We start from the raw sequence: 23,076 nt of genomic DNA on the forward strand, positions 1-23,076 counted from the left end.
TACATTCCCTCTAGCACCATCTAGTGAAGTCTAATACGGAGATACACAGGGGCATTTATTATCAGACAGCTGCACTCAAGTCTACTTATGTCTGTCAATGGCATGTGGTCAGGAATGTTGTTTATGTCCAAGAAGATATGGGTAAATGGTGACGGTAAAAACCAAGCCCAGCTAAACTCGTCCATGGATGAGCACACATCACAGGGCAGCCTGGAAGCATCCCTACAGTAGTCTGTGGCCATGTGACAAAGGGACTGCAGGGAGAGTGATATCCTGTCCCCCAGTATCTGACAGGAAGGAACAGGCCATTAGCAAACTAGATTAACATGACCAGTAGCTAAATATCACACAGGCCCTACTGCAATAAACTACACTAAACTGCGCAATAAAACTCTCTCCCCAGCCCAGCCCACACTACTGTACAGAAACAAACTGCTTTCACGTATGGGGAACATTATTGTGTTTTACTTAAGTCCACTTCAACATATACGCTAATGCTACGTAAAAAAATAAATGTTCTTCTCAATATAGAACATACAAATAAAGCATGAATATAACTGAAACAGAATCATATGTATAACATGCATAACCGATGGTATCACAATGAAATTACTGACAGACATAAATTATCTCACTATTTACTGGAAAGAAAATGAGGCTTTGTGTGACAGAATGAAAACTATCTCACTGTCAAACAATCTCAGCAGACGCTGAGGCCCTACATTATCATCGCAATTATCACAATTATTGATCAAAGAAGCTATAATGATGTCCCGTCTAGTGCCTATTATGTCCTTGATAAGAGATATAAGGGATGATAAAGGCAATAGATGAGTAAAGGATAATGATTCTAAGAACTTCTGCTGACAGGTTAGAGGCTGAGAGTTTAGCCTTCTGTAACAATACTTCATTTCAACGGAACATTTTACCTCATCAGCATACATATTATAACAAACAAAAGTCACCAAACAAATAACATTTATTAAATTAGTTATTTCTGTTATGGTCGGCTTTACAAGTTTTATTGGTCAAAAATGTATATTACATCTCTTCATGCTAGTACATAGCTATAAATCTCTTTACAAATATCTGTTCTGATCATTGTTAGAAAAACTCATACAAAAAGGTTAGTTCCCTTCGAAAATAATTATCTTCATTCTTGCACTATATAAATCAAACCTGTAATTTCTGAAATACACCACATGCATGGATGAGCAATTCAGCAGACAAAGGGAGCACTGCATACAAAAATAAGACTGAATTTAAAAAAAGTATAGAATGTATATATTTGGACCTGGTAATGGTTTTCACCACCTACATCCGACTAGCGGTGGAATATGCTGCTCCAGTGTGGCATACGGGGCTAACCAAGGGACACCATTGAGAGGGACCAGAGAAGAGCAGTACAGATCATCATGGGCAGACTACACCTCCTACTCCGATACATGCACCAATCTGGACCTACCATCACTCTACACACGCAAGGAGTCTCAAGATCCTTCGCAATCCACCATATGCTCTAAACGATCATCTGTTAGTGTACACCTGACCCACTCCACAACTTAACTGATCCACTGCAGGACTGAGTGTTTCCGTTGCAGCGCCATCCCAGCCATTGTTCGCCTGCTTAACAGTTGATGGTGAACATTATTTGTACATTTTTCATTGGCTACATCTGTTTTTTATTGGGTTTTAGTTAGTATTGACAATTCTTATTTTCAAATGTAAGTTGTACTCACAATTCAGCATGTTGCTGCCATTTGTACAATGTTCTGTTGAAAAAACTGTACAAAAAAACATTCTCTCTCTACCATAAATGAGAACTTTCTTCAACGAAATAGATTAAGATGATTTGTATAGAAAGCAAGAGGTCAAGATATAAAGTAGTTTGTTCTTAAAAATAAAAATATACAATAAAATCAAATTTACATGAATTCAATCCAGTGCATGTCTCTAAAAAATGTGAAATCATTGAGGTACTTGCATATCTTAGTGTGCTTACATCACAGAATTATGTAAGATTCCTACCTATATGTACATACTGTATCTACCTCAAATACCTCATACCCCTGGTACCCTGTGTATATAGTCAAATTATCGTTATTCATTGTGTATTTATTCCTTGTGCTATTTTTCTATTATTTCTCTTTTTTTCTCTCTGTATTGTTGGGAAGTAAGCATTTCCCTGTTGTTTACAAAGCATGTGACAAATTACATTTGATTTGATTTAATGCATAGCTACACAGTATTATGAGTCAGTCAAGGTTATTCAATTTGACTTTATCTTAGACAAATACTACTGATTCAATGATTTGGGGAAAATGCCATTTTGATTACAATCTCAGTTCCTTCAAAAAGGACTACTATGCATGTACTATGTGCTATGACCATGACGGGGCAAAGAGAACCAAAACGTCAAGGGTTGGCATTTACTGTCATTTTAGGTCAGTGCTGATGCAACCATAGATGTAAACTATATAATCAACAACAACAGAATCCGAGCCTGTGCGTGCTGAAACCAGTTGTGAATCACATACCACACATTCCCTGCCTTTGATCAGTAATTGTGATTCTAATTAAAAGGTTTTCACCTAGCTATATCACATAATAAAACATTAAAATGCAGTCATTGCCTGTGCTTTTTTGTGAAGAATGCACCGGAATTTATTAACAGTTCAGTGTGATACTAACACATAATGACAAAAGATAAAATTGAAGCTTTGGTCATTCCCTTACCTAGCAGTGATATAAAATATATACAACAACATTTCAAAGTCCCTTGGGAAATGTGTTACGGTCACTGTTATTACTACTTTTTCAGAAATACAGTTGAAGTCAGAAGTTTACATACACCTTGGCCAAATACATTTAAACTCAGTTTTTCACAATTCCTGACATTTAATCCTAGTAAAAATTCCCTGTTTTAGGTCAGTTAGGATCACCACTTTGTTATAAGAATGTGAAATGAATTATTTATTTCAGCTTTTATTTCTTTCATCACATTCCCAGTGGGTCAGAAGTTCACATATACTCAATTAGTATTTGGTAGCATTTCCTTTAAATTGTTTAACATGGGTCAAACGTTTCGGGTAGCCTTCCACAAGCTTCCCACAATACGTTGGGTGAATTTTGTCCCATTCCTCCTGACAGAGCTGGTAACTGAGTCAGGTTTGTAAGGCCTCCTTGCTCGCACCTGCTTTTTCAGTTCTGCCCACAAATGTTATTGGGATTGAGGTCAGGGCTTTGTGATGCCCACTCCAATACCTTGACTTTGTTGTCCTTAAGCTATTTTGCCACAACTTTGGAAGTATGCTTGGGGTCATTGTCCATTTGGAAGATCCATTTGCGACCTATCTTTAACTTCCTGACTTAAGATGTCTTGAGATGTTGCTTCAATATAGCCACATCATTTTCCTACCACATGATGCCGTCTATTTTGTGAAGTGTACCAGTCTCTCCTGCAGCAAAGCACCCCCACAACATGATGCTGCCACCCCCGTGCTTCACGGTTGGGATGGTGTTCTTTGGCTTGCAAGCCTCCCCCTTTTCCCTCCAAACATAACGATGGTCATTATGGCCAAACAGTTCTACTTTTGTTTCATCAGACCAGAGGACATTTCTCCAAAAAGTACGATCTTTGTCCCCATGTGCAGTTGCAAACCGTAGTCTGGCTTTTTTATGGCGGTTTTGGAGCAGTGGCTTCTTCCTTGCTGAGCGGCATTTCAGGTTATGTCGATATAGGACTTGTTTTACTGTGGATATAGATACTTTTGTACCTGTTTTCTCCAGCATCTTTACAAGGTCCTTTGCTGTTGTTCTGGGATTGATTTGCACTTTTCGCACCAAAGTACGTTCATCTCTAGGAGACAGAACGCGTCTCCTTCCTGAGCGATATGACGGCTGCGTGGTCCCATGGTGTTTATACTTGCGTACCATTGTTTGTACAGATGAACGTGGTACCTTCAGGTGTTTAGAAATTGTTCCCATGGATGAACCAGACTTGTGGAGGTTTATAATTCTTTTCTGAGGTCTTGGCTGATTTCTTTTGATTTTTCCATGATGTCAAGCAAAGAGGCACAGTTTGAAGGTAGGCCTTGAAATACATTCACAGGTAGACCTCCAATTGATTCAAATGATGTCAATTAGCCTATCATAATAGATGCCAATTAGCCATGGCATAATTTTCTGGAATTTTCCAAGCTGTTTAAAGGCACAGTCAACGTAGTGCATAATCTTCTGACCCACTGGAATTGTGATACAGTGAATTATAAGTGAAATAATCTGTCTGTAAACAATTTTTGGAAAAATGACTTGTGTCGTGCACAAAGTAGATGTCCTAACCAACTTGCCAAAACTATAGTTTATTAACAAGAAATTTGGGGAGTGGTTGAAAAACGAGTTTTAATGACTTCAACTGTATGCTTGTTTCTTAGATATTCACAGGGCACATACACCACAAGAACCAGTTGGTTGGTTCTTACTTGTCGTATGTATCAGCAATAGAAATTGTTGACATGTAATTCTGAAGTACATAACAGGTACTGGTCCTGTAATAGTTATGTAACAATAAAGTGCTACAGTACCACAAAAAAAAACAAGCCATCCCAGGCAGCAGGTGGAGGATCCTCACTGAGGACTTTGCTCGTAGGAGCCGGGGAACATAGACTTCCTGGTCTTAGGAGGAGGTGGAGGGGGCTTGCTTTCAATTTTCTGAGGCAGAGGAGGAAGGAACTATGGAGAGACCAGGGTAAAAAATAAACTTTTAAAATAATCTGTTTCACAACGCGCATTTTACAAAAAAGATAGATGTTTTCAGTTTCGCGGTACCTCAGAGGAGTTTTGGGGGAGGTCAAACATCTCGTGGGGATGTTTCTTTGGTGGCATGGGTGGGGGTGTCCCAGGAGTGTCAGTGATGGCATCATTATCTTCAAGGAGAGATGAATAACCTGCATAGAGAGACAGTGACAAAACACACATATTTTAGGCTGCATGAGCAGTTTACTTTTTCTGTGTTTAGGGTGAACCGGTATGTATCTCTAAAAGGTTGTTTGGGATAGGCTGCTTTGAAGGTATCCTTTGTGCGTAGTTAAGCTACGTACTAGAGCTGCGAGGAGTGTGAGGAGAGGCTGGCAGGGGGCTGAGAGGGTTGCCAAGGCTGAGCTGAGAAGAGGCTCCCTGGAACAGAGACAGGGTCAGGCGACGGTCCCCAAACTGTAGACTTTTGGGTCTCTGCTGCTTCTCTGGAAGGGTCTGCTAAGGAATAGAGTACAAAGATACAGCCCTCCTTGAAATGGGTAATTACTTACATTCTCAAATTACACCTTTGTTGCCTTTTTTTATGAGCCCAAACCCGTTTAAGTTACCTCATCTATGTCTGGCTGTCTCTCCACCAAAACCTGTGACTTGCTCACACTCCATTCTTTTCTGTTCTTTCGGCCAATCCGGTTGTCATTTTCCGAGCGGGACAACATCGAGGCCCGGCGATCATTGGCAGTGGCACGGGACAACAGTGAACTGATGATGGATATCAGGACAGATAGAGAAAGAGAGAGTGAGAGAAATGGGGGGGTTGGGGGTGTACAGTTAGAGGGATTCATTGGCATGTGCAAGACATCAGACAATGTCACACTGTGAGATGTGGAAAAGCACAGACAAATACTCCTTACAAACATAGCAACACAAATTGACCACCAGAGCAGCACAAAGAGAGAAACACAGCTAGGGAGAAGGGAGGAGGAGGGAGGGAGGAGGGGGACTGTCTCCTGGGAGGAGGAGGGAGAAGGAAGGAGGAAAGAGGAGGAGGTGAAGGACTGACTCCTGGGAGGAGGAGCGCCGTGAGGGTCCATCAGAGGAAGCGGAGCCGCTGGAGAGGCCTGAGGAGGTGGTGGAGATGATGGAGACGGTGGACATGCGGCGCAGGGTGGAGGACAGGATGTAGGGAATCACTACTGAGCCCACGCGACTCATCTTCCTATCAGTCAGCGAGCAGGGCTGGGTCACACAAATGGGATTAAACATCATCAGGAAACTTGGCAGGGGATGAGTGGATTGACAGGCAAAACACTAGCAGCAATGGAGTGCCTAAAGAAAGATTTATATAATGTACACTCTGCTTTGAATGAGGGGAGTTTAATAGGGAGGCAGTCAGAGGAGCCTATAGCTAAAGTTGCCACCCTCTAACATTAAATTGAGTTTGCTGCTGGCAACAGACCAGGGTTATGACGCCGTAATGCTTCTCCACTCTCTCCCGCAGGTCAGAGAAACAGGTGAGCAGGCGATTGTGTAAGGGCTTCAGCTGCTCCGTGGATTTCTCCCCGTGGATCCGGATCCCATCAGCCAGGAGAGGGATCTGAGGGGAGAGGAGGAGGGAGGAGCCTCTGTTCTTACGGCATGTACTGCATGTCTAAGGTCAGGTTCAATAACAAGGGGAGAATGAGGATATACTGTACCTGGAGGGCAATAAGATGTTTGAGGACCTCAATGCTCTCAAGGTCCTCTGGGTGTTCATGTATGTAGGTGTCAGTGAAGAACGCCTTCAGAGAAAGAAAGGGGGTGGAATAAACATTTTTATTACTGGGACATATAGTCATATGGTCACAATAAATAGTAGCTAACATAACAGAGCTGCCGCTTTCAAGGAAGCTTTTAAGAAATCCCGCTATGCCCTCCGACGAACCATCAAACAGGCAAAGCGTCAATACAGGACTAAGAACGAATCATACTACACCGGCTCTGACGCTCGTCTGAGGTGGCAGGGCTTGGAAACTATTACAGACTACAAAGGGAAGCTCAGTCGAGAGCTGCCCAGTGACACGAGACGACCAGACGAGCTAAACTACTTATATGTTCGCTTCGAGGCAAATAACACTGAAACATGCATGAGAGCACCAGCTGTTCCCGGAAGGTCTGTGTGATCACGCTCTCCGCAGCCGATGTAAGACCTTTAAACAGGTCAACATTCACAAGGACGCAGGGCCAGATGGATTAGCAGGACGTGTACTGCGAGCACGCGCTGACCAACTGGCATGTGTCTTCACTGACATTTTCAACCTGTCACTGACCGAGTCTGTAATACCAACATGTTTTAAGCAGCCCACCATAGTCCCTGTGCCTAAGAACACTAAGGTAAACTGCCTAAATGACTACCGACCCGTAGCACTCACGTCTGTAGCCATGAAATGCTTTGAAAGACTTGTCATGGCTCACATCAACACCATTATCCCAGAAACCGTAGACCCACTCCAATTTGCGTACCACACTAACAGATCCACAGATGATGCAATCTCTATTGTACTCCACACTGCCCTTTCCCACCTGGACAAAAGGAACACCTATGTGAGAATGCTATTCATTGACTACAGCTCAGCATTCAACACCATAGTGCCCTCAAAGCTCATCAATAAGCTAAGGACCCTGGGACTAAACACCTCCCTTTGCAACTGGATCCTGGACTTCCTAACCCTGGGCCACCCCCAGGTGGTGAAGGTAGGGAACAACACATCCGCCACACTGATCCTCAACACAGGGGCTCTTCAGGGGTGCGTGCTCAGTCCACTCCTGTACTCCCTGTTCACTCATGACTGCACGGCCAGGCATGACTCCAACACCATCATTAAGTTTGCCGATGACATAACAGTGGTAGGCCTTATCACTGACAACGAGACAGCCTAGAGTCAGGGGGTCAGAGAGCAGGCCATGTGGTGCCAGGACAACAACCTCTCCCTCAACGTGATCAAGACAAATGAGATGATTGTGGACTACAGGAAAAAGAGGACCGAGCATGCCCCCATTCTCATTGACGGGGCTGTAGTGGAGCAGGTTGAGAGCTTCAAGTTCCTTGGTGTCCACATCACCAACAAACTAACATGGTCCAAGCACACGTGAAGAGGGCATGACAAAACCTATTCCCCCTCAGGAGACTGAAAGGTGCGTACGGCCCAGTACATCACTGGGGCCAAGCTTCCTGCCAACCAGGACCTCTATACCAGGTGGTGTCAGAGGAAGGCCCTAAAAATTGTTGAAGAAACCAGCCACCCTAGTCAAAGACTGTTCTCTCTGGTACCGCATGGGCCACCCTAGTCATAGACTGTTCTCTCTGCTACCGCACGGCAAGCGGTACCAGAGCGCTAAGTCTAGGTCCAAGAGGCTTCTAAACAGTTTCTACCCCCAAGCAATAAGACTCCTGAACATCTAATCAAATGGCTACCCAGACTATTTGCATAGCCCCCCCCCTTTTACACTGCTGCTACTCTCTGTGGTTATCATCTATGCATAGTCACTGTAAGAATTCTACCTACATGTACATATTACCTCAATTACCTTCACTAACCGGTGTCCCCGCACATTGACTCTGTACTGGTACCCCCCTGTATATACTCTTGGTATTGTTATTTTACTGCTGCTCTTTAATTACTTGTTACTTTTATTTCTTATTCTTATTTTTTTTTTTATATGCTTTGTTGGTTAGGGGCTCGTAAGTTAGCATTTCACTCTAAGGACCACACCTGCTGTATTCAGCGCATGTGACTAAAACACTTTGATTTGATTTGAAAATAAGAACCAGGTGACAACTCTTCACTTAAATGTGAGATAAAATTGGAAAGGATTTAACCTCCTACAAAATAATAGTGGAAGTCAAACCTTCTCATAGTTGGTGTAGCCACCCATGACGGCAGGGTCAACAATGCCATTGAGCATCATGGAGAGTGGGTGGACTGACGTGGAGCTGTCACAGGCCTGCTGCTGCACCAGGTTACTGAGCTTCTCATTGGCCATCTCCATGGTTTCCACAGCATTCTGCAGGGGGCTGATCTCCTCCTGACCAATAGAAAAGCAAGGAGAGGTGAGGAGACATTGAAGTGGAGAAGACCAAATTGGTTGAGTAGGAACTATTTGCTGTGGGTGGTAGCAGAGTACTCAACTGTGTTTAGATTAAACATGGAGCACATGAACACCAGTAAGTTTGTCTTACTGTGCTTGTCATCATCATTACTGAGAGAACTTACAACAGAGATGGACTTCACTTCAAACCATTTGAGAATCCCTGGGAAGTAATAGGACGTGATGTAAGTTGTCCTCTCGATCCACATGGTCTGTAACATGAGGCAGAAAATATGCAGGAATGGTTAACACAGATATTTTGAGCAACAACCTCGTGCTAAACTGCTAAGTAAAAGGGCTAAATTCCTGAGTTCCTTAGCGATTTTCAAAGACAAGAGTGTTAGTATAAATGGAGGGATCTGGCTTTGTTGGGACTTTGCAGCATGGTGTGTCTGTCAGAGCTGTGTGAAAGGTACTCACTGCAAATTCATTGTCTGGGTTCTTTGCACCTTTCCTGAAGGGTCTGGAATACTGGAACTGGTCCACTTCATTGGTTCTGTAGTAGCTAGGAGAGGAAGAGGGACCAACAATGTAATGCATATGTAAGACAAATTAATCATACCACAAACTGTTGTGTCCTTACTTTAGAATCTGCTCAGGGACCCCCTTGTCTTTGAACTGGGTGGGCACAGTAAGGACTGGCTTGACTGTAAAACACTGGATGTCTGTGAAGAGCAGCTAAGGATAGGACTGTATATTATTCAAAAACTAAAACTAATCCCTAGTGCTATAGGTAAACAGAGACTGGGGCACCAGTGGTTCAAAACAGTGTCCTTGAGAAAGGTAAAAATTAACAATGTCCTGATTAGAAGCATTAACACCTATTAACATTTAAATAGCATTAAATAGCTGGGAGAACGAGGGCATGCTGCAAGAGGGCTAAAGGATACGCTGTCCTTGGGAGTTACAGATGTTGTCCCCAGGGGGCGCTGTGCTGGTCATCCTGGCGGCGTTTGGGAACTGAGACAGCAGCTTCAGACTGAAGTCCTCCAGCCACTCGTACTCCTTACCACGGTAGATGAACACTTTGTTCTGTATGAGCAAATCCATTCAAAGATGAGTATTTATTACCCCTTGACTTAATCCACATTTTGTTGTGTTACAGACTGAACTCAAAATGGGTTACATTTATTTTTACACACAATAATGACGGAGTGAAAACATGTTTTAGACATTTTTGCCAATTTATTGAAAATGTAATACAGAAAATACAAACTGACATAAGTATTCACAACCCTGAGTCAATACTTTGTAGAAGCACCTTTGGCGGCAGATACAGCTGTGAGTCTTTTTGGGTAAGTCTCTAAGTGCTTTGATTGTTGATCATTGCTAGACAACCATTTTCAAGTCTTGCCATAGATTTTCAATCCACAACTGTAACTAGGCCACTCAGGAACATTTAATGCAATCTTGGTAAGCAACTCCAGTGTTTTAGGTTATTGTCCTGCTGAAATGTGAATTAATCTCCCAGTGTCTGTTGGAAAGCACACTGAACCAGATTTCCCTCTAGGATTTTGCCTGTGCTTAGCTCTATTCCATTAACTTTTATCTTAAAAAACTCCCTAGTCCTTGCCAATGACAAGCATCCCCATAACATGATGCAGCCACACCATGCTTGACAATATGAACAGTGTTACTCAGTGATGTGCTGTGGATTTGCCCCAAACATAACACTTTGTATTCAGGACATAAAGTTAATTTCATTGCCCAATGTTTTGCAGTTTTAATTTGGTGCCTTTTTGAAAACAGGATGCCTGTTTTGGAATATTTGTATTCTGTACAGGATTCCTTCTTTCACTCTGTCATTTAAGTTAGTATTGTAGAGTAACTACAATGTTGTCGATCCATCCTCAGTTCTCATATCACCACCATTAAACTCTGTAACTGTTTCAACGGTGAAATCCCTGAGCAGTTTCATTCCTCTTAGTTAGGAAGAACTACTGTATCTTTGTAGTGACTGTGTGTATTGAAGCACCATCCAAAGCCGAATTATTAACTTAATTATGCTCAAAGGGATATTTTTTTTAAATACACCTACAATCAGTGCCCTTCTTTGTGAGGCATCTGAAAATCTCCCTGGTTTTTGTGCTTGAATCTGTGCTTGAAATTCACTATTCGATTGATGGACCTTATATATAATTGTATGTGTGGGGTACAGTGAGTCATAAAAAATAAATATTAACCACTATTATTGAGTCCATGATTTCTTAAGCACAGTTTTACCCCTGAACTTATTTTGGCCTGTCATAACAAAGGGGTTGAATACTTATTGACTCAAGACATTTCAGCATTACATTTTTTTATAATTTCAAAAAATGTCTACAAACAAAATTGCACTTTGACATGATGGGGTATTATTGTGTGGAGATCAGTGACACAAATATTCGGGCTGTAACCAAATGTGGAAAAAGTATAAGGGTGTGAATACTTTCTGAAGGCAGTGTATATAGTAGCCAATCAAGTATGAATTATATGATTTATATGATTTAATGTGGCACAATCATTTCACTACACTCGCATTAACATCTGTTAACCATGTGTATGTGACCAATAAAATTGTATTTTATTTTATTAATTATGATGTTGTTATTGAACTATATGCTACAGAAGATGTCCAATCTTAAATTAAAGATGAACTGTGGTATACAGGAATGTGCCACTGCAGTGTAGAAATATTGATGTTATGCCAAATCAAAGCAGTTCTGTCCTTGATTTTTTATTGAACCCTTATTTAACTAGGCACGTCAGTTAAGAACACATTCTGACAAGAACCTGACAAGATTATGGAAGGTATTCAATCCATAGAATCACCTACTGCTTTATGGAACTGCTAACTAGTATAGCCTGCATTATACATCGTGACATTTTTTTTTAAACAATTGACTATCTGTAACGACTCTCGTGGGTTGAAGAAGGAGACCAAGGTACAGCTTGGTAGGCGTTCATGATTTTTAATAAACTAAACACCGCAACAAAATAAAAAGAAGTAGAAAAAAACTAAAGTGCACAGTTCTGTCATGCAACAAAACAGCTAAACAGAAAATAACTCAATCAGAAACAACGATAGACAGCTGCCTCTGATTGGGAACCACACATGGCAAAAACAATAAAGAAATAGAAAACATAGAATGCCCACCCCAATCACACCCTGACCTAACCAAAAACAGAGAAATAAAAGGCTCTCTAAGGTCAGGGTGTGACACTATCATTTAATTTGATAGAGCGTGCCATAAGTAAAATTAATAAAAGGCACATGAACACATAATCTCTGGTGAATAAGACAGACCTGGAAATGTGCTATGTAGGCTGAATTTAGGAAAATAGTTAATAATCTCACTCTGAGGAAAGTGGGGAATCCAAGGCCATAGTATCCCACAGCAAAGTATTCTGGCTGAGGCCGCATGGCATGCATTATATTCTCATAGAACTGGGCTTGCTGTTTCTGTGGACGACAGCAGAGAGAGTAACAAAGCCACAATCAGGAACACAGACAACATACTGTAGTATCTCATTACAACTATAGAAAAAACAAATACAAACATGGTTCAGTGTGAAATTTAAGGATCCATAATGAACATAGATTGTCTGGCACAGTCTGACAGAACACAGTTTTTGTACCACTCCACTGCAGCGAAGAACGGTTGAATACCACAATGACACAGTATTTACAAAAACATGACATAAAATAGAGTATCACTTCATAATTCATTCACTATTACTTCCTAACGGCAGATGCCAGTATGTCAACTGGCAGTGCATGGGTGAGACTGTTGGCAGTAACTCTTATCTCTTCCCCATTTCCTCAACTTCTGTTTTCTGATGTAATGAATTGTTTTTTTCTTCAACTATTACTGTTATTTGGATTGGGCTAGCTGAAATGACCTTCTGTCTTAGACAAGACATGGTTATCCTAGCCTTTGACAATGTATCTTGAACAATTCATTCACATTGTATAGTGCCTTCAGAAAGTATTCATACCCATTTGATTTATTTCACATTTTGCTGTGTTACAGCTGTATACATCATGATGATGATACATCATCCAAAGTGTAATTAAAAACTTCAACATGCTCAAAGGTATTTTCAATGTCTGCTTTTGAAATGTTTTACTCAACTAATTTTTACCCAAAGACCTCCCTGGTCTTTGTGGATGAATCTGTGCTGGAAATTACAGATAATTGTATGGATGGGGGTAATCATTCAAAAATCATGTTAAATACTATTATTGCACATAGTGAGTCCATGACATGTATTATGTGACTTGTTAAGCACATTTTTACTCCTGAACGTATTTAGGCGTGCCATAACAATGGGGTTGAATACTTATTGACTAAAGACATTTCCACTTTTCATTTTTAATTAATACAAATAATAATCTAAAACATAACTCCACTTTGACATTATGGGGTATTGTGTGTAGGCCAATGACACAACATTTCAATTGAATCCATTTTAAATTCAGACTGTAACGCAACACATTTGGGAAAAATTCACGGGGTGTGAATACTTTCTGAAGGCACTTTATGTAATTAACTCCTAGCCTTTGAGAACACTGAAAAGCATGCCAGTACAGCATTAGACCTGGTCCTATTGAAAAGGCCTCACACTAAATTGGCAGTGGGCTATTGACAATCCCTCTCTTGCGATGTTGGTGAAGCCATGAAGAAACTAAGAGGATAATAGTTTTTAGTTTTACTTTGCATGTTTTTAAAGAAACATCTATAATCAGTAGTGACAATATTTTGAATAAATCTCAGACTACAGCACAATAGCAGAAGATAAATCGTCTTACCAGCAGTTGGCTAATCTCCATGAAGTCAAACATCTGGTTCTCGTGCATCTTTGCCAGCTGTTTACCCATCTCAATGGCTTTCTCCCACATCTGAACAGACACATGCAGCAGTTGGTAAAAAAAATGAATTAAATATGAACATGAGATGTGAACATGGTCGAGACATCACCATCTGTCCCTCACTAACACCTCTATTCAATCAAACCCAGACAGCAGGTTTCAGGGGTGATGTACTGTGCAGAGCACATGCCCCTTGGCCATTCCAGTGTCCAAGGGCCCTTTTCGGTGGAGGTATAATTTCCTCACCATTTTGTCGTTGTTGTTCTGAACCCACTGCCCGCAAATAGTCGTTAAATAACATTTTATTTGTCACATGTGCCGAATACAACAGGCCCTTTCCCAACAATGCCGAGTTAAAAAGTAAGAAAAATGTGCAAATAAGAAAATCAGGAAATAGTAACACAATAAAATAGCAACAACGAGGCTATATACAAGGAGTACCGGTACCGACACAATGTGCAGGGGTACAAGGTAGTTGAGATAATTGAGGTAATATGTACATATACACTAACGTTTAAAAGCTTGGGGTCACTTAGAAATGTCCTTGTTTTTTCAAGAAAAGCACATTTTTTGTCCATTAAAATAACATCAAATTGATCAGAAATACAGTGTAGGCATTGTTAATGTTGTAAATGACTCTTGTTGCTGGAAACGGCTGATTTTTTAAATGGAATATCTACATAGGCGTACAGAGGCCCATGATCAGCAAATCAAATCCACATGGTTAGCAGATGTTAATGCGAGTGTAGCGAAATGCTTGTGCTTCTTGTTCTGACCATGCGGTAATATCTAACAAGTAATCTAACCTATCAATTTCACAACAACTACCTTATACACACAAGTGTAAAGGAATTAATAAAAGTTGTAAAAGTTTGTGAGTGTTTTTGGTGACAAGCCAAATGTCTTCAGCCTCCTGAGGTTGAAGGGGCGCTGTTGCGCCTTCTTCACCATGCAGTCTGTGTGGGTGGAACATTTCAGTTTGTCCGTGATGTGTACGCCGAGGAACTTAAAACTTTCCACCTTCTCCACTACTGTCCTGTCAATGTGGATAGGGGGCTGCTCCCTCTGCTGTTTCCTGAAGTTCACGATCCTCTCATTTGTTTTGTTGACATTGAGTGTAAGGTTATTTTCCTGACACCACACTCCGAGGGCCCTCACCTCCTTCCTGTAGGCCGTCTCGTCGTTGTTGGTAATCAAGCCTACCACTGTAGTGTCGTCTGCAAACTTGATGATTGAGTTGGAGGCGTGCATGGCCACGCAGTCATGGGTGAACAGGGAGCACAGGAGAGGGCTGAGAACTCACCCTTGTTGGGCCCCAGTGTTGAGGATCAGCGGGGTGGAGATATTGTTACCTACCCTCACCACCTGGGGGCGGCCCATCAGGAAGTCCAGGACCCAGTTGCACAGGGTGGGGTCGAGGCCCAGGGTCTCGAGCTTAATGACGAGTTTGGAGGGCACTATGGTGTTACGTGCTGGGCTGTAGTCGATAAACAGCATTCTTACAAAGGTATTCCTCTGGTCCAGATGGGTTAGGGCAGTGTGCAGTGTGATTGCATCATCTGTGGACCTATTGGGGCGGTAAGGAAATTGGAGTGGGTCTAGGGTGTCAGGTAGGGTGGAGGTGATATGGTCCTTGACTAGTCTCTCAAAGCACTTCATGATGACGGAAGTGAGTGCTACAGGGCGATAGTCATTTAGCTCAGTTACCTTCGCTTTCTTGGGAACAGGAACAATGGTGGCCCTCTTAAAGCATGTGGGAACAGCAGACTGGGATAGGGATTGATTTAATATGTCCGTAAACACACCAGCCAGCTGGTCTGCGCAAGCTCTGAGGACGTGGCTGGGGATGCCGTCTGGGCAGGCAGTCTTGCGAGGGTTAACACATTTAAATGTTTTACTCACGTTGGCTGCAGTGAAGGAGAGCCCGCAGGTTTTGGTCGTAGGCCGTGTCAGTGGCACTGTGTTGTCCTCAAAGTGAGCAAAGCAGTTGTTTAGTTTATCTGGGAGCAAGACATCGTGGTCCGCGACGGGGCTGGTTTTCCTTTTGTAGTCCGTGATTGACTGTAGACCCTGCCACATACGTGTCTGAGCCGTTGAATTGCGACTCTACTTTGTCTCTATACTGACACTTAGCTTGTTTGATTGCCTTACTGAGGGAATAGCTACACTGTTTGTATTCAGTCATGTTTCCGGTCACCTTGCCGTGATTAAAAGCAGGGGTTCACGCTTTCAGTTTTCGCGCGAATGCTGCCATCAATCCACGGTTTCTGGTTGGGGAATGTTTTAATAGACGCTGTGGGTACAACATCACCGATGCACTTGCTAATAAACTTGCTCACTGAATCAGCGTATTCATCAATGTTATTGTCCGACGCTATGCGGAACATATCCCAGTCCACGTGATCGAAGCAATCTTGAAGCGTGGAATCCGATTGGTCGGACCAGCGTTGAACAGACCTGAGCACGGGCGCTTCCTGTTTTAGTTTCTGTCTATAGGCTGGGAGCAACAAAATGGAGTCGTGGTCAGATTCTCCGAAAGGAGGGCGGGGGAGGGCTTTATATGCTTCGAGGAAGTTAGAATAACAATGATCCAGGGTATTGCCAGCCCGGGTTGCGCATTCGATATGCTGATCAAATTTAGGGAGCTTTGTTTTCAGATTAGCCTTGTTAAAATCACAAGCTACAATAAATGAAGCCTAAGGATATGTGGTTTCCAGGCTACATAGAGTCAAAATAAGTTCTTTCAGGGCCGTCGATGTGTCTGATTGGGGCGGGATATACACAACTGTGATTATGATCGAAGAGAATTCTCTTAGATAATGCGGTCGGGATTTGGTTGTAAGGAATTCTAGATCAGGTGAACAAAAGGACTTGAGTTCCTGTATGTTGTTATGATCACACCATGTCACCATGATGACGTATCCCGAGTGAGCCATGTTTCCGTGAAACAAAGAACGTTGCAATTTGTGATGTCTCTCTGGAAGGCAACCCTTGCTCGGATTTCGTCGACCTTGTTGTCAAGAGACTGGACATTGGCGAGTAGTATGCTCGGGAGCGGTGCCCGATGTGCCCGTCTACGGAGCCTGACCAGAAGACAGCTCCTTCTGCGTCGCCGTTGTTTTGGGTCGCTGGCTGGGATCCGATCCATTGTCCTGGGTGGTGGACCAAACAGAGGATCCACTTCGGGAAAGTCGTATTCCTGGTCGTTATGTTGGTGAGCTGACGTTGCTCTTATATCCAATAGTTCCTCCCGACTGTATGTAATAAAACCTCATATTTCCTGGGGTAACAATGCAAGAAATAACAATAAAATTTTAAAATTTTTAAAATACTGCATAGTTTCCTAGGAACGCGAAGCGAGGCGGCCATCTCTGTTGGTGCAAGGAGGTTCCTCAGCAACCATCACTCCTATGTTCCAATGGCACGTTGTGATAGCTAATCCAAGTTTATAATTTTAGAAGGCTAATCGATCTTTAGAAAACCCTTCAGCACAGCTGAAAACTGGCCTTCTTTAGACTTGTGGAGTATCTGGATCATCAGCATTTGTGGGTTTGATTACAGGCTCAAAATGGCCAGAAACAAATAACTTTCTTCTGAAACTTCAGTCTATTCTTGTTCTGAGAAATGAAGGCTATTTCATGCGAGAAATTGCTAAGAAACTGAAGATCTCTACAATGCTGTGTACTACTCCCTTCACAGGACAGCGCAAACTGTCTCTAACCAGAATAAAAAGAGGAGTGGGAGGCCCCGGTGCACAACTGCGCAAGAGGACAAGTGCATTAGAGTGTCTTATTTGAGAAACAGACGCCTCACAAGTCCTCAACTGGCAGCTTCATTAAATAGTACCCGCAAAACACCAGTCTCAACATCAACAGTGAGGAGGCGACTCCGGGATGTTGGCCTTCTAGGCAGAGTTGCAAAGAAAAAGCCATATCTCAGACTGGCCAATAAAAAGAAAAGATTAAGATGGGATAAAGAACACCGACACTGGACAGAGGAACTCTGCCTCTAGAAGGCCAGCATTCCGGAGTCGCCTCTTCACTGTTGACGTTGAGACTGGTGTTTTGGTATTAATGATGCTGCCAGCCATTTGCACTATTTAATGAAGCTGTAGCTATTTGATTAGCTGTTCAGCTGTCTTATGGCTTGGGGGTAAATGCTGTTCAGGAGCCCTTTGGTCGCAGACTTGGCGCTCCGGTACTGATTTCAGTGCGGTAGCAGAGAGAACATTCTATAACTTGGGAAGCTGGAGTCTTTGACCATTTTTAGGACCATCCTCTGACACCGCCTGGTATAGAGTTCCAGGATGGCAGGGAGCTCGGCCCCAGTGACGTACTAGGGCGTACGCACTACCTTCTGTAACGCCTTGCAGTCGGAAGCTAAGCAGTTGTCACACCAAGCGGGAATGCAGTCAGTCAAGATACTCTCAATGGTGCAGCTGTATAACCTTTTGAGATCTGAGGGCCCATGCCAAATATTTTCAGCCTCCTAAAGGGCCAGGTCTCTGAACTCCTCCCTGTAGGCTGTCTCATCGTCATCGGTGATCATGCTTACCACCGTTATGTCGTCTGCAAACTTAATGATGGTGTTGGAATCGTGGGTGAACAGGAAGGGAATAAGCACGCATCCCTGAGGGGCCCCCGTGGCAGATGTGTTGTTGCCTACCCTCATCACCTGGGGGCGGCCCATCAGGAAGTCCAGGATTCAGATGCACAGGGAGGTGTTTAATCCCAGGGTCCTTAGCTTAGTGATGATCTTGGAGGGCACAACGGTTGAACGCTGAGCTGTACTCAATGAACAGCATCCAGATGTTGATGTGAGTTATGACCAGCCTTTGAAAGCATTTCATGGCTACAGATGTGAGTGCTATGGGGTGATAGGCATTTAGACAGGTTACCTTGGCGTTCTTGGGCACACGGACTATGGTGGTCTGCTTGAAACCTGTAGGTATTTACAGACTGGGTCAGAGAGAGGTTGAAAACGTCAGTGAAGACACTTGCCAGCTGGACAGCGCATGCTCTGAGTATGCGTCCTGGTACTCCGACTAGCCCTGCGGCCTTGTCAATGTTAACCTGTTTAAAGGTCTTAATCACATTAGCTACGGAGAGGATGATCACGCAGTCATCCGGAACAGCTGGTGCTCTCATGCATGTTCAATGTTCTTTCCTTGAAGCGAGTATAGAAGGTATTTAGCTTGTCTGGTAGGCTCGCGTCATTGGACAGTTTGCGGCTGTCCTTCCCTTTGTAATCCGTGATAGTTTGCAAGCCGTGCCGTTTATGCTTCAAAACCAAAAAGTTGGTGTCTTGATTGCTGACCAATGACCAATCATTAGCATTGGCGCGCAAAGGCGGGTGCGCATATCCAGATTAGTGACCAGAAAGAACTTGTTTAATTTCCTCCAGTTTTGCATGGCAAAAACAGAGTAGGCCTACATTCATCATCTATATAAAATGCAGTTTATCAATCTAATACTGACTCATCTCTGCCAGTACAATAGGGTATCTGGTGATTTTGATGAATCATTTTCATATTTCAGATAGGTCTAGTTTGGGTGGATACTGGCTGTCTAAAGATAAGCAGCTATAACATTGCACTGTCTTCAAAATTGTGGGTTGAAGATGTAACATATTCTGCCCAAAGTATAATGATATGTTTAAGGAAGAGCCGGCCTACTATTGGCAACGCGCACTCTGCAGGCAGGCTGCCCTGGAAAATGTTGGCATGGTACAGACAGCTTTTCCATCCGATCCTGCAACCTCCACTGCAAGTAGACTGTATGATTTTGCTTGCTCTGGACTCCAGAGAAGTGACATGATATATACCTACTTGATATTGGCTGCTAACATGAATGATTTTCAGCTCCAAATGCAGGTGAAAAATTTGAGTTATTTCTGTAGGCTATCCTTCGTTTGGAAAAAATGCATCACCGTTTATGGATGCAATGGCAGGCCATTTTTGCGCATTGATTGTGTGTGCATGTTTGCGTGTGCGCACATGCATGTGTGTATGCGGGGGGTTGCAAGTTCTGTACAACTCCTTTTTGGGGGTAACTGGGATACATGATAGTGGCAACAAATGGAGTTGGGTTGATTTACAGTACCAGTCAAAGGTTTGGACACACCTACTCAATTCAAGGGTTTAATTTATTTTTTACTATTTTCTACATTGTAGAATAATAGTGAAGACATCAAAACTATGAAATAACACATATGGAATCATGTAGTAACCAAAATAGTGTTAAACAAATCAAAATATATCTTATACTTGAGATTTTAGCCACCCTTTGCCTTGATGCACACTCTTGGTATTCTCTTAACCAGTTTCATGAGGTAGTCACCTGGAACGCATTTCAGTTAACAGCTGTGTCTATCAAAAGTTTGTTTGTGTAATGTCTTTCCTTCTTAATGTGTTTGAGCCAATCAGTTGTGTTGTGACATGGTGGGGTGGTATACAGAAGATAAAAGATCAAGTTCATATTATGGCAAGAACAGCTCAAGTAAGCAAAGAGAAATGACAGTCCATCATTACTTTAAGACATGAAGGTCAGTCAATCTGGAAAATTTCAAAAACATTGAAAGTTTCTTGAAGTACAGTCTCAAAAACCATCAAGCACTATGATGAAACTGGCTCTCATGAGGACTGCTACAGGAAAGGAAGACCCAGAGTTACCTCTGCTGCAGAGGATACGTTCATTAGTTACCAGCCTCAGAAATTGCAGGCCAAAAAAACGAGTTCAAGTAACAGAGACATCTCAACATCAACTGTTCAGACGAGACTGCGTGAATCAGGCCTTCATGGTCAAATTGCTGCAAAGAAACCACCACTAAAGGACACCAATAATAAGGAGAGACATGCTTGGGCCAAGAAACACGATCAATGGACATTAGACTGGTGGAATCCAAATGTCCAAATGTGAGATTTGTGGTTCCAACTGCTGTGTTTTTGTGAAACGCAGAGTAGGTGAACGGATTATCTCTGCATGTGTGGTTCCCACAGTGAAGCATGGAGGAGGTGTGATGGTGTGGGTGTGCTTTGCTGGTGACACTGTCTGTGATTTATTTAGAATTCAAGGCACACTTAACAAGCATGGCTACCACAGCATTCTGCAGCGATACGCCATCCCATCTGGTTTGCGCTTAGTGGGACTATCATTTGTTTTTCAACAGGAAAATGACCCAAAACACACCTCCAGGCTGTGTAAGGGCTATTTGACCAAGAAGGAGAGTGATGGAGTGCTGCATCAGATGACCTGGCCTTTACAATTATCTTCTCAACCCAATTGCGATGGTTTGGGATGAGTTAGACCGCAGAGTGAAGGAATAGCCGCCAACAAGTGCTTGGCATATGTGGGAACTCCTTCAAGACTGAATATATTGTGATTTGTTTAAAAAATAATTGGTGACTACAAGATTCCATATGTGTTATTTCATAGTTTTATTCTACAATGTAGAAAATTTAAAAAAATAAAGAAAAACCCTTGAATGAGTAGGTGTGTCCAAACCTTTTTACTGGTACTGTGCACTGAATAAAAATATAAACCCAACATGCAACAATTTCAAAGATTTTACTGAGTTACAGTTCATATGAGGAAATCAGTAAATTGAAATAAATGCATTAGGCCCTAATCTATGGATTTTACATGACTGGGAAAACAGATATGCATCTGTGGGTCACCGGGCTCCCGAGTGGCGCAGCGGTTTAAGGCACTGCATCTCAGTGCTAGAGGCGTCACTACAGACCCGATTCCAGGCTGTATCACAACCGGCCGTGATTGGGAGTCCCATAGGGAGGCGCACAATTGGCCCAGTGTCGTCCGGGTTAGGGATTGGCCAGGGTAGGCCGTCATTGTAAATAAGAATTTGTTCTTAACCCACTTCCCTAGTTAAATAAAGGTTAAATAAAAATATCTTCTTCTATTTTGACTGGATTTGTGTTGTTCATTGTTAATAAGTGCAGCATTTATTCCACTTACAAAATAGTTTTGCACTGCTTACACAGTGGTTGAATGTGTGAGCAGTGCCAGAGGACAAAAATCAGTTAACCACCTAACTGAGGAACTCAATTTAACCTTGCGCAATACCCTAGATTCAGTTGCACCCCTAAAAACTAAAAACATTTCTCATAAGAAACTAGCTCCCTGGTATACAGAAAATACCTGAGCTCTGAAGCAAGCTTCCAGAAAATTGGAACGGAATTGGCGCCACACCAAACTGGAAGTCTTCCGACTAGCTTGGAAAGACCTTACTGCTGCTCGATCATCCTATTTTTCCAACTTAATTGAGGAAAATAAGAACAATCCGAAATTCCTTTTTGATACTGTCGCAAAGCTAACTAAAAAGCAGCATTCCCCAAGAGAGGATGGCTTTCACTTCAGCAGTAATAAATTCATGAACTTCTTTGAGGAAAAGATCATGATTATCAGAAAGCAAATTACGGACTCCTCTTTAAATCTGCGTATTCCTTCAAAGCTCAGTTGTCCTGTGTCTGCACAACTCTGCCAGGACCTAGTTTCAAGAGAGACACTCAAGTGTTTTAGTACTATATCTCTTGACACAATGATGAAAATAATCATGGCCTCTAAACCTTCAAGCTGCATACTGGACCCTATTCCAACTAAACTACTGAAAGAGCTGCTTCCTGTGCTTGGCCCTCCTATGTTGAACATAATAAACGGCTCTCTATCCACCGGATGTGTACCAAACTCACTAAAAGTGGCAGTAATAAAGCCTCTCTTGAAAATGCCAAACCTTGACCCAGAAAATATAAAAAACTATCGGCCTATATCGAATCTTCCATTCCTCTCAATTTTTTTTGAAAAGGCTCACTGCCTTCCTGAAGACAAACAATGTATACGAAATGCTTCAGTCTGGTTTTAGACCCCATCATAGCACTGAGACTGCACTTGTGAAGGTGGTAAATGACCTTTTAATGGCATCAGACCGAGGCTCTGCATCTGTCCTCGTGCTCCTAGACCTTAGTGCTGCTTTTGATACCATCGATCACCACATTCTTTTGGAGAGATTGGAAACCCAAATTGGTCTACACGGACAAGTTCTGGCCTGGTTTAGATCTTATCTGTCAGAAAGATATCAGTTTGTCTCTGTGAATGGTTTGTCCTCTGACAAATCAACTGTACATTTCGGTGTTCCTCAAGGTTCTGTTTTAGGACCACTATTGTTTTCACTATGTATTTTACCTCTTGGGGATGTCATTCGAAAACATAATGTTAACTTTCACTGCCATGCGGATGACACACAGCTGTACATTTCAATGAAACATGGTGAAGCCCCAAAATTGCCCTCGCTAGAAGCATGTGTTTCAGACATAAGGAAGTGGATGGCTG

General features: G+C 42.4%; 1 protein-coding gene across 2 annotated transcripts in view; it reads right to left on the reverse strand.

Annotated features, from left to right (window-relative positions):
- Positions 1-961: 961 nt before the first annotated feature.
- LOC110525627 (dedicator of cytokinesis protein 5) overlaps positions 962-23,076 on the reverse strand; it is a 51,641-nt gene continuing 29,526 nt past the window's right edge. Inside the window, exons 38-51 of one of the 2 annotated variants that reach the window (XM_021605911.3) lie at positions 13,673-13,762; positions 12,218-12,322; positions 9,771-9,912; positions 9,464-9,545; positions 9,301-9,385; positions 9,006-9,092; positions 8,641-8,817; positions 6,450-6,533; positions 6,212-6,349; positions 5,816-5,991; positions 5,364-5,514; positions 5,100-5,250; positions 4,828-4,946; positions 962-4,731 (exon numbers count right to left, since the gene is read on the reverse strand). In XM_021605911.3, the coding sequence (XP_021461586.3) occupies positions 4,627-4,731; positions 4,828-4,946; positions 5,100-5,250; positions 5,364-5,514; positions 5,816-5,991; positions 6,212-6,349; positions 6,450-6,533; positions 8,641-8,817; positions 9,006-9,092; positions 9,301-9,385; positions 9,464-9,545; positions 9,771-9,912; positions 12,218-12,322; positions 13,673-13,762 (1,692 nt within the window). In that variant the 3' untranslated portion in view covers positions 962-4,626. Of the gene's footprint in view, positions 4,732-4,827; positions 4,947-5,099; positions 5,254-5,363; positions 5,515-5,815; positions 5,992-6,211; positions 6,350-6,449; positions 6,534-8,640; positions 8,818-9,005; positions 9,093-9,300; positions 9,386-9,463; positions 9,546-9,770; positions 9,913-12,217; positions 12,323-13,672; positions 13,763-23,076 lie in introns of both variants that reach the window. The other variant, XM_021605910.3, reaches the window with a different exon arrangement.

This window comes from Oncorhynchus mykiss, chromosome 6, assembly GCF_057628025.1.
Source record: "Oncorhynchus mykiss isolate SJ-2025 chromosome 6, ASM5762802v1, whole genome shotgun sequence".
NCBI classification, from domain to species: domain Eukaryota; kingdom Metazoa; phylum Chordata; class Actinopteri; order Salmoniformes; family Salmonidae; genus Oncorhynchus; species Oncorhynchus mykiss.